At 35.8% G+C, this 12,845-nt stretch overlaps 1 protein-coding gene across 1 annotated transcript in view; it reads left to right on the forward strand.

Annotated features, from left to right (window-relative positions):
* SLC15A5 (solute carrier family 15 member 5) overlaps positions 1-12,845 on the forward strand; it is a 78,649-nt gene that overhangs the window by 33,440 nt on the left and 32,364 nt on the right. The window contains 1 exon segment of the mRNA XM_045828985.1: positions 7,111-7,299. Coding sequence (XP_045684941.1) covers positions 7,111-7,299 — 189 coding nt within the window.

Here is a 12,845-nt window from a genome sequence, read left to right on the forward strand (position 1 = left end):
AGCAAGAGGACAGGTGCTGGTCTGGTAAAACCAGGTCAGTCTAAAGGAATCCAAGTGCTGTGTCTTAGCCCTTGTTCTGCCACTCAGGTGCCATTGGGTAACTTTGAAAAGCCACTTTTCTTGTCTTCTAGTTCTCTCATTATCTTCATTGAGAACCATACCCTCGATAAACTGTAGTTCCCTCTGTACTGTAAGATTTTTGAAATCACTCAGGATGATACCAGTGCCTGGAGCATGGTCCTGACACATGGTGAAAGCCCTGTAAACATTGGCTAAGTATTGAGTCATCATTTGCAATTGTTTGGTTGCATAAACAGAAAGCAAAGGGAGTTGGAAACTATTAAGAAATATCATATAATATAGTAACATGATGTCTTTTTTTAAAGATGCTTTTTTTAAAAAAATTATTTCTTTCTTTCTAGAGAGAGGGAAAAGAGACGGAGAGAAACATCAATGTTTGATTGCCTCTCGCACACCCCCAACAGGGGACCTGGCCCACAACCTAGGCACAGGCCCTGACTGGGAATTTAACTAGCAACCCTTTGGTTCATGGGTCAGAACTCAATCCACTGGGCACACTGCCCGGGGTGATGATAACCTGATGTCTTATTGTCTGCTTGAGAAATAATTTCATCAAAATAGTCAGGGCCAGGCATTTCAAAGGTTCTCTTCTCTTTATTAACCTGTTCTAGTTCTTAATTCCTCCTTTTTTAGAGATCTGTGGGGACCATGGAGTCTTCCAGTAACCACTATTATATTTTTTGTTATCTCTCTGCTTATAGAAATTACACTGCACTGTGTGTGCTTCCTGCTACTAAAAAAGGCCATCAACAAATTACACCAGATCACATCCCAGGGCAGACTTCTTTTTGGAAAGAACTCAAAGCGACTAAACTCAACTTGGTTTATATTATCTTGTTGTCTTCAATGATAGAGGCCTTCAGTACATAAACTTTTCTGATTCATTTTCTAAGCCAAACCCTGATATTATTTATTGTAATAGGTTTAGGTGAACTATAAATATTAGTAGGTTTTAAGGATCCTTAAATCTTAAAAAGCATTTGTGTGCGCCAATGTAGAAATCCCAAAACCAGTATTTAGTGCATGTCCAGCATTATTTGAAGATGTACATGCCATCAGCAAGTACGCTACTAAAACAGAATAAATGAAGGACTAAATGGAAGCAGATCTATTGCAAAATGCCAAAACTTTTGCAGTCTTGTACAATACCATGAAAATCCAGTCTGGGCTTCCAATTGTGCTTGATTACAGAAAAAATTCTTAGCTTGGGTACTTTATGAAAATATGCTATACAACATGGCAGAATGAATTACTTTAGAAATCCGTCCTGAGAATAAGGAGAAATCCTTCCTGAGAATTGACCAAGGGTCAAACCCGCAACCTTTTTTGGTGTACGAGATGATGCTCTCACCAACTGAGTCACCTGGCCAGGGCTCATTGTATTATTATCATTATTATTATTCCAATTACCACCTAAACATACCTGTTAGGTTATGTAAGTTAAATTATCAGTGTTAATTTGGTATCCTTACTGTTATTTCTAAATAAGACCCTGAAGTTAATGAAAAAATTATTTTGCCACCACAAGGGACAGTTACTCCTTAGACGGCCACCCTGTCCAAGTTCAGTCATTGTCCCTCCAGGGACCATGATGTTTAAGGAGCCAGATGGTGCAGACAGAGTCAACACCTCATGTAGGACGTCACAGTCACAGCCCAGGCCACGCGTGAGTGAGGAATGGGGAAATCTCATTCAGTTGGTCAAAGTAAAACTTTAAGAAGGGAAAAAATAAATGTACTTCTTTTTATCTATCTTATAAACAATGTAACAAAAGAAGGGTTTCTGATTCCAGGCATGCCATTTGTAAGTTTAATCAGCTAAAGAAATCAAGGAGTGTATAACAGTACCAACTATTTTTCAAAAATCTCCAAGACTTCCAGAACTGTGAAAGACAAAGGCTTGATGTGCTGGCACTGTTTTCTCAAGACTGCATTTTTTTCTAACATTACATATGAGGAGATCTATCTATGTAAAAGTCAACCTTAATTCACCAAATATTTAGGATCAGTGAGACCATTTTCATTAATCTGTATGTCATAATTGGATATACTTCATTTTAGCCATTTTCAGTTAAAAAATGTTTACATCATGGGTATTTCCTTTCTTTAGCATTAATTAAGATCCTGTAGTATGTGGCATTTAGTAGTTAGTGCTGACACACACAAGTATTAATCTAACTAAAATTAGCCTAATTAAGATTGTTATTAAGCCTTACACAAAGCAGAAGTGTACGACACAGTAGGTAGCAATTATCTTGCCTTTTAAATGACATTTAAATTGAAATGTGGATGAAGTACATTCGAATATCTGCCAGACCTTCCTCTTTAAAATAAAAACTTGAAAATTCAAATTCTTACACTAAGTGTTTTATGATGTAGCTACAACCAAGGTGTTGGTCCATTGTTACATAACCAGTAACTTCTACTAGTTCTAAAGTTGGGAGTAAAACAAACTTTCTTGTTTGGTAGGATCCAAGTTGCCTGATAAACTAAAAATCGAGTCAGGGATGCAATCATCTTCACTGCAAATAGGATTGCTTCAGCAAAACGACTTTTTCTCTATTATATTTTCCAAACTGATAGATTTTTTCCAGGAAATAACATAGTATATACACATTGCAAGTATATACTGCATGGGAGGAACTGTGTGAACACTAAAAGAAAGAATGTGTGACTATCTAATCTAGATAATTCATTTGCTCAATTGTTCATTTGTTTAATAAAAACACATTAATATTCTCATGTTCTTTTTTAAAAAAAAATCCTCACCCAAGGACATGCTTATTGATTTTAGAGAGAAAAGGAGGAAGGGAAGGAGAAACAGAGGGAGAGAAACATCAATGTGAGAAAGAAACATTGATTGGTTGCCTTGTATGTGTCCTGAATGGAGGCCCAACCAGCAACCTAGGCATGTGACCTTTCGGTTTATGGGACAACTCCCCAACTAACTGAGCCACACTAGCCAAGGCAGGTTCTTATTCTTAAAGTTGACATCAATACTGTTATTATATTTGAGGTAAGGTAGACTATCCAGTACACCATCTGAAACAATAATTGATGGCTTGTAGATACATTCATGTATCTGATCTCACATAAATACATGAGTTACCTGTTCCATTTTTCAGAAATTAAAACACAAGTTGAATCTCCTAAAATGAGTTCCAGTAGTCTAAAGAGAAACGAGAGACAGGACATGGATAGCTCAGTTAAAACAGAGAAACACATCGCTAATCATAGAACCAATAAAAGTAAAAACATATGCCATTCTAACAGTTGGTAAGAAATACCTTTCACAAAGGCAGCAGATACATAAAACAATAATAATATCGCTGTCTCTATGAGAGTGGTTTATGGATGTTCTCACATGAGCAAATTTCTTATTCTGGAAATTGGCCAAAATCATGGATCCAAGGACAATTTCTCAAGAACTCAATAGAATTTTCATATTATGGTTGTGTTACATATCACAGACTCATACATCAGCCTACCCATAAAAAACCTGTACTTTTCTCAGTAATTTAACCAGTAACTGAAGAATCTTAACATTTTTATTTTTTAGTATGTGATTTTGCTTCAGCATGAAATAGCAAGTGCAACCTTAATGTTTCAGTAAATTCTAACTTTCTTTTCTTTAATTGTGGTCTAATTTGGAAAATTATTACATGGTAGAGTAATAGAATAAACTGTAAGAGCTTCAATACTCTTATGGACTTGTCTACAACTACACAGCCAATATTAAAACATACATTATTTATCTGAGTATAATATCTCCTTTGGAACCATGTGCTTTATCTTGTAAATACAGGTCCACTAGAGGTTTAAAATGTGTACACTCTGATAAAATGCACTCTGCTTTGGATGAGTTATGATCTCATAGAAGTTAAGAATAAAAATGGAGCAGATTAAATTTGGGTTGGAATCACACTTTGTTTTGAATTTCAAAAAAGTCATTTTTCATTGGCACCAGAGTGTAGTAGCAAATAAAACACAAATGTGGTTATCTAGACCCTTCAGGTAAAATATGCTTTGCCTTAAAACATCTAGGTAAATAAGTTAAATATTTGTGCTTTGCTTGAAATTGTCTGGAGAACTGTCTTTCACTGGATTTTGCTAGATCAGTTCTCTGGGTGATCTATGCTCGAGCAATACTTCTCAGGGTTTAATGTGTACAGGAATCTTCCAGTGATCTTGTTTGAATGCAAATCTGACTCAGTCCTCCTGCAGTGGAGGTTGAGAATCTGCCTGGCCAGCGATCTCCCAGGTGATACTTACGCTACTGCTCAGGGACTACACTTTATATCGAGGACAGAGGAAGAGGAAAAGATGGTTCTCTCACATTTTATACCTATGTGCAGGCAGTCATGACCCACATAAAGATACCACAACTTCTCATCAGGTCAGAGCTAAGATTCAAGAGTAGGCGGTAAAAGCTGATGACTTAACCACTGCACTCGTGGGCCAAGTCTGGTCAGCCATTGGCTTTGGTGCTGCCTGCAAGCTAAGAAATTTTTAAGAGATGAATGTTGGCAATTTGATGATAAGAAATAATAACTTTGAACACCAATGAAATGATTGAATTCGGTCAAAAAACATTATAGAACTTTATTCTATCTCTTGTTACATAAATACCTACGTATCTTCAAAATTTGTTTTTGTTCCATAGAACTGAAATGTTTGTTACTGGCCTTTTACAGAAAAAAAAAAAATTTTTCTGATCTGTTGTCTAAACTATTGCCTCTAATGCTATTTCCTGAATAAAACATAAGCCTTTGTACACAGTGCATGTGATAAACAAAAACAAAGGGGGGGTGAGTGACCATGATTTTTTTTATCTAGATTACCCTAAATTAGTTAGAATGAGGAGTATCATAGAAGATTGTCACAGAATAACTTTTCATCTAACTTTTTGTACCTCTAACTCAACTCAAAAGCAAATCCATTTTCTCCATGTCTACTGTGGGTCTGGTTTATATGGTTGCCACTACCACCTTCTCAGTCACCTGAACTCATAGTCAACATTGACATCTGTGGCCTCCTTGTTACTTGCTTTAGGTGCTATGGTTTTGTCAGTGGAATCTGTTGTATCTTGTGTTTATACCCTCTGTGTTTCCTGGGAGTGGGTGCCCTGATAGTAATTCCAGCCCCCATTGTACTTCACCAGGTTATTTTTTAACTTCTTATCTTCCATCCTCCAATATCTCCCATTCTATCAACCAGCATGTGGCCTTTAGAGTAACCATTTTAAATGACAATTCTAATCATTTTATCTGTATCTAATATTTTCAATGATTCCATTATCTTCAGAATAATTTCAAAATCCCTCAAAAATATACTAAATGCCTGATAATCTGATTCCAAAGTAACTTCTCCCAAGATTCCCAATAACTTGAGTTTCTCACCATCCTGAAAATTTGTCTGATGTTCACAATTGTGCTTTTGCTCATGTGATTTGTGCTGCCTTCACCTCTTCATATTGAAGCCTTCCTCCTTTAAAGCATAAAATGATTCTTCTCACCTCTCCAACCTGAAATAAGTTCATCTTCTTATTTTCCCCAATAGACTGTAGGTCTGCACTGACAGAAGACAGGTATTTTTCATCTTACCATATATCCCCCACTGCACCTAGTATAACACTTTGTCTATAGCAAAAATAGAGTAAATATTACATTGAATTGACCTACTGGCTCTCTTTCTGATGAGTCTGTAACACGCCAAGCAATCTAGATAAATGCAATTATGTAATGAAATTTGAGCTTAAAAGTAGATAATATTGAAATTCATGTTTTTTTATATGAGCTGTTTACAAAATCAAAATCTCTACTTCACTCTAAATGGGCCTTTATGAAACTTAATATAAAATAATAATAAATAAATAATCCACCAAATTGTCTAACTGTTATGCAGATTTCCTCCTTATTTTTACACCTTCTATTTCTTGGGAACTCATTAAAGAACAGAATTTGTAGATACATTTAAATACCGAGATATAATTTAAGAAATTTTACCTACCAATTTATCTATTAACCCAAGACAAACACTATACTATTTAATAATTAAGTTGGTTTTTCTGAATTAAAAACTTTGTCTTATTTGAAATATCATGCAAGTTAGCAAAATGTGACTATCTCTAAATTTCAACTAAATTTCATCAAGCTAAATTTTGCCTATGCTTTAACAACAGGATTAATTCCAGTAATATGAAGGAGAAATGGAATCGTTGCAGTAGTTATAAACTGTAACAAAACTGTAACAAAACCCCTACTCATTTTCAACCAAAATTCCCTAGATAATTCCTTAACAGTAAAAGAGAGAGCTGGGCCACCATTTGAACAATTGCTTCCATTTATACACTTTACCTAGTTAATTCACCCTTAATATTTTTTCCTATACAGAAGTTTCTAGTCTTTAATTTTCTAATAGCTGCTTTACTTTTTCTGCAAAGATTAGAGAATGTAAGACAACTGAAGACTGATAATGCCTACAGGTTATTTCAAAACCATTTTTTAAATAACTCTTAAAATCTTATGAAGAGATAATTTTATTTTAAATGCCCCCCAAATTATTTTTGATTCCTATATAGCTAAAAAAGTGATAAAAATGACATATCTCAGGATAAAAGTTAGAAACTATTGCTTTATCTTTAATAATAATTGCTACCAGTTACTAACAGGACTGGTTATAATAATACCAGTACAATATCTTATTTAAATCTCATAGCCACCCTACAAAGTAAGAATCATTAACCCTACCTTAAAGCTGAGGAAAGTGATAATGAGATTAAAAAACTTGCCTCAGGTCATATAACCACTATGTAGGGAAATAGGGAGGCAATGCAGCCATAGCCTATCACGGCCTAAGCAAAGGACAGTCATACAACACAATTAGTTGGCACCTGAATATGTTTAGGACAAAAAAAAAAAGTTGAGGAAATAAACATTCCCTAGAGTCAATGTGTAAGAAACCCTATGGCCACTTACACTGATTTGGGGCTCTCTTTTTTTTTTTTTCCCTTTGCACTCTTTTCCTTCAGTCTCTGGAAATCTATATGATGCCTTGTCTGTGATGGTAGCTGGCATCTTTGAAATACACAGAAAGCACTTCCCTCCAGTAGAGCAGCCTCTTCCAGGCAAAGTTCTCATTGTTTCCTCCACACCCTGTCTCTGCCCGGTTCTTCAGTACACGTTACTGGGAGTGGCTGAAACACAGGTCCACCCAGCCCATGAGTTACAATTTTATTGCCTTGTGTTAGAACACACTGCGTCTCTACACAGAACACACCTCCTCAAGCTGCTGGCAATCTATTCACTGCCTGAAAATTGCCCATATTTCAAAACAAGCATATTTATCACCCTCTTTGTTTAATGTTTAATTGTTCTTCATTCCTCTATCACATACAGAACAATTATTAGTTCTACCAAAAGTAAATAAAATGAAAGATTTACTAACCTCATTAAAAGCAGTAACCATTTGGTCAGATACATGAGAGGAGGGAAAAAAAAATCTTGCTAAAACCTAAAAGAAAACTCCAATACACTCAGATGAAAACTCTTCTCTCCTACCTTCCCTCCTCTCACCTCCCTCCCTCTCACTCATAGCTGAATTCACATATATACTCCCTCCAAAAATGACATTTATAATGTACTTTGGGAGTCTATGAACATGCAAATGAAATGAAAATGTGAGGCAATTTTCCAGACAACTCAGTGTCTTTAAATTAAATTACACTAAATTAAGTATGATCACTAGTGTTTCATAAGACAAGTTCAAAATAACTTTATTAAATATCAAGAGTCGTCTGGATTGTCTAGATTGCTGTTATTAACTAAGATAGCACTTTAAAATTCATCAAAATATTTCAGTGTCTTCTTGAAATACAGTAATGTGTGTGTATATGTAAGTATATTTATCAGTATAATATATTGTCTTATATTTCTACTTTCTTTATATTTCCCTGAAGTGAGAACTCCGATTGTAACTCAAACCCAATTATACTTTACCAAGATTCTTTTTATAATTTCTTATCTTCCCACTTTCAATATCTCTCACATTCTATCCACTCAGCACACAACCTTTACAGTAATCATACTAAATGATAATTCTAATCATTTCAATTATGTCTAAAACTTTAATTACTCTATTATCTTCAGAGTTATTTTCAAATTTCTTAACTAGATATATTTAATAAAGATATATGTATATAAATATACGTACATACATACATATATACCAAAGCAATTCATTGAGAAATGTCAAAATAAAATTAAGTTTGTATAATTATAGCCATATATGTGAGACTTTTTTATAATTTTAAATCACCTCATTGCCTATATTTGAGTAAATAAATTAGTTTATGAGAGTCTAAGATGTGGATGTAATTTTACACTGTGTGGAATAAAAAAAGTATAAAAAATGCCACTACATAAATGTTTGTGACTTTCCTGATGTCATTTCCAGAAAATTGTTGGAAGTAGTCAGCCAAAATTTTGTAGTCTATGTAGGAAGAAAGGTAGTGAATAAAGGTGGTAGGTGAATACAGTCAGAAAATTCCCTGACAACTTAGCAACACTGGGTCAATACACAAGAGGCAGATCACATGATATCACACATATTGGATATGATCTACAAGAAATATAAAACAGAAATCTTTCAAATTAAGTCTTAATTATAGCAGTATGTAGCCCAACTATTTCAAAACTTGTGCTTGTTTACTTATTCCAAAAATACTGTGTGGGTATCTTCAATATTCCTGATACTGCTCTAGATGCTTAAGACACATCAGTTTAAAGATCTGTCACTGTGGAATTTACAGCATGTTAAATGGTGATGAGTACTTTAGGAAAAGAAAAGGTAGGGCCAGAGAAGGGAATTAGGATTGCCATGCATAGAAGGTAGAAAGTTGTAACATTAAGAGATTGGTCAGGATAAACCTCAATGAGAGGTAATTTTTGAGCTGAGACTAGAGAAGGTTGAGGGAGTCAGCCACAAGGATATCTGTAAAGAAAATCATTGCCAGTGGAGGAGTCAGTACATACAAAGAGGAAGTGTGTTTGGCAAGAAAGTGCAAGGAGTCATGTGCAGTTGGAGGAAAGTGAGGAAGGAAAAAATAGTGAAAGAAGAGGTAGAAGTCCATTATAAAAACTTTGAGTTGGGCTCTGGAGGAAATGATAAAAAGGAGTGACATGATATAACTTACACTTTAAATGGACCCCTCTTTGTGTGTGGAGAATGCACAATAATGAGGAAAAGGCTAAAGGAGTTGAGACTATTACTATCCAGGGAAGACAAACAAGGGTTTCAGAGGAGGGAAACAGCAGGGTGCTTGGTGAGATATAGTAAACGTTTATTTTTATTTCGAAGACAGAGCCAATAGGGTATGAGAAAAAGAGGAGTTAATAACAACGTCAAAGTTTATGACCTAAGTGACTGGAAGGAGGAAGTTGCCATCTACAGAGCAATAACAGGCTACAGGTGGAGCAAGTTTTGGGAAGAAGATCATAAGTTTAGTTTTAGACATATTGAGAATAAAATGTCAAATAGAGATATCAAATAGGGATTGCATATCCATGTCTGTAATTTGGTATTGAAATAAGGGATAGATGTAAATTTGAGAGTCATAAGCATACCAATAGTATTTAAAGCTGGTTGAGATCACCAAAGGAATTAGGGTACATAGGAAGTCTGAGTAGACAGAGAAGTAAATTATAAACCTGAGCCCTAAAGCACTCCATCATTAAGACACTCCAGAGAAGATGAGAAATTTGCAAAGGAGATAAAAAATAAGTGACTTAAAGAAGATACGGTACAAACATACAATGCTCAGCCATAAGAAAAGATGAACTACTGCTGTTTGCAACAACATAGACTGACCTTGAGAATATCATGCTAAGTGAAATAAGTCAGATGGAAAAAGTCAAGAACCATATGATTTCACTCACATGTGAGATATAAAACTGAAAGCAACACATGAATAAATTGACAAACAAATAAACAAAAATGTATGGACACAGACAATGGTATGGTACTTACTAGAAGGAAAGGATGGTAGGAAGGAGGTAATGAAAGGTAAAGGAGGTCAGATATAGGGTGACGAAAGGAGATTTGACTTTGGGTGGTAGACATACAATGCAATATATAGATGATATATCACAGAAATGTACCCTTGAAATTTATATAATTTTATTAACCAATGTCACCTCAATAAATTCAATTAAAAATTTTAAAGAAAAGTCTTTAGTTCAGAGAGGCTGAGCAATTTTCCCAAGTCAAACATAGCTATGAAACACTTTTGTACATCACAATTTCACCATAAATAATATTTGAGGTGTGTTTTTTTGTGAGAACAATAAAACTGTTAACAGTTGGTGGGGGGGGAAGAAGTGACTGGTGTGAAAAGAAGAAAACCAAGAGTACTATCTCAGAGGTCAAATGTAGAAAAGGTATTGGGGAAGAGGGAGCAATCAACCTTGTCAAATGCAGCTGTTAAGTCAATCAACATGAGGACTGAGAATTGACCATCAGATTAAGCAACTTGTGGGTTATTGGTGATTTTGACAAAAGCTTTCTCATGTGGAATATAGGGATGTGCAAAAGCCTAATTAGAATAAACTTAGACTGTGGGAAGGAAGAATTGGAGACAATTCATTCAAAGGATTTTGTTTCAAAGGGAAACAAAGAAATGGAAAAGTAGCTGACAAAAAAATAAGGTTAGCAAAGGTTTGTTTTTTTAATTTTTGTTTTTAAGGAAGGAAAAATAATGAAATCATACAGTATGTTGTGGGAATAATTCTACAGGGAAGGGATATTAATGGTGTCAGGGAGAGAGGAAATACTGGAGAGAAAGAGGCTGAGATCAAATTTACAAGCTGAGAATTTGGTTTTAAATAGTAGCACGTATACTTTATCAACAGTAACAGTTTGGAAGGCAGAGTATGTAGGTTCAGAAACTCATGTGTGCATAAATATAGCGTGAAGATTCTGCGGAAATTCTCTTCTGGCTGCCCCAATTTTTCAGTGAAGTAGGATGCAGAGGTATGAAATTGTTGTCTAGGACAATGGGGGAGTGAACAAATTAGGGGGATATGAAATGTTTTCTGGGAGCATTAGGAGGCCATTTGAGGTTTGGGGCAGGAATTTAAAATGAGCTGGACAACATGGTTATGGATTTTTCTTCAGACCCATCAAGCTGTATGGATATAGGAGCAGAGATGGCAGACAGTGAATTGTTTTGCCAATGAAGTTCTAGAAAGCAAGAGATAGACAAGGGAATGAGAGTATTGTAAATGATTGTGATGATAACAATTGACCAAGAACCTTAACTTGGGCAAAAAGAGTAGTGAGGGCATAAGGGCATGAAAGAGGTGAAAGTAATAAAAGGAGTGATGGAGTGGTGTCCCTGGAGGAGTACCACAGTTTGTACGGATGTAGTGTAGAGGAAGCTGGGAAGGCCAGAGCTGGTAGTCAAAGGGGAGTACACAAAGTGGAGATTATGGAGTGCTTACAGTTATTGGTCTAAGGCATGGGTTGGCAAACTTTTACTGAAAAGTGTCAGATAATAAGTAGTTATGTTTTGCACACCAGTCTGTTACAACTACTCAACTCTGTCATACACAAGCAGTTGTGGACATAGTGAATGGATGTGGCTATGTTCTAATAAAACTGTACTTATAAATGTGTCAAGCTGGATCTTGCCTGACCATAGTTCACCAACTCCTGGTCTGGGGTACAAGGTTCAGAGTGTGACCAATGGTCAAAGGAGAGTGGAGGACAGGAGATTGGACAGGAGGCCCAGGGAATGTCAGGGACAGGAGGTCATCCTTCCATTTGGCAGAATGGAAGGTTGAAAGGATGACCTCTTTATATATGTTAAAAGTCCCCAGAATTAAGGCAGGAGTAGCATTGGAGGGTGTGATGGTGAGAAATGAGCTGATAACTAGATAATGGAGGAAAATTATTTAAAAATTGGCAGATGATAACACAAAAGGTAAGCACTAGGTCATGTAATCAGATAATTTGAGGTTCAGATCTGAAGCTTTTTAGGCATGAGAAAGTAATAAAGATCTGAAAGTGGTAATCGGATAGAGTTCCAGTTTCTGGACTGTGGCACTTCTCTGCATGGCCAAAATAACTTCTCACCAAACACAGTAAACACATCTTAACTGTTTAAGAACAATTGGAGTAAAAGTGATTTCTAGCAATGAGTCCCCAGTACCAGGGGCCTCAGGAAGGTAGTTATGGCCCCAGAGTTTGTAGATTCTGCAGATGCTGTGATGGGACGTCTTTGCAAACACTAATCAGCCTCCACCTGGAGGTACATTTCAGCTATCATTGGCAAGAAAACCAGCTTTTACATACACTTGAGTAATTTTTACTGTGTCTTTGTAGTAAAATGAGAATTTTAGAGTAGTGGAAGACTTGTTGATTATATCTATAGCATAATGTGCTAAAAGGAGCATTGTGGAGTGCAAAAAATCAAGTCGATGATCACTAAAGTCAAAAAAGATCAGAGCATGCAAGAAGGTGCCTGAATATGAAGAGCCAAGGACTTGAAAAGCGAAGTCCTGTGAAAGGGAACAAGAGGCTTTCAAAACAACTAAAATGACACCAAAGAGAGATTAACCAGCAGGCTGAGGCTGGCAAAGTGTGTTCATGAATTATATACAGCACCAGAAGTTCTAGCAAGAGAAAAGCGTAGGATTAATAATTAACTAGCAGAGTAATAATAGGCTCCTACATTCCGCTTTTTCTCTGTGAAAGAAATCAGCCAAC

This window comes from Phyllostomus hastatus, unplaced genomic scaffold (assembly GCF_019186645.2).
Source record: "Phyllostomus hastatus isolate PE091 unplaced genomic scaffold, TTU_PhHast_1.1 phas_scaffold_93, whole genome shotgun sequence".
Taxonomy (NCBI): domain Eukaryota; kingdom Metazoa; phylum Chordata; class Mammalia; order Chiroptera; family Phyllostomidae; genus Phyllostomus; species Phyllostomus hastatus.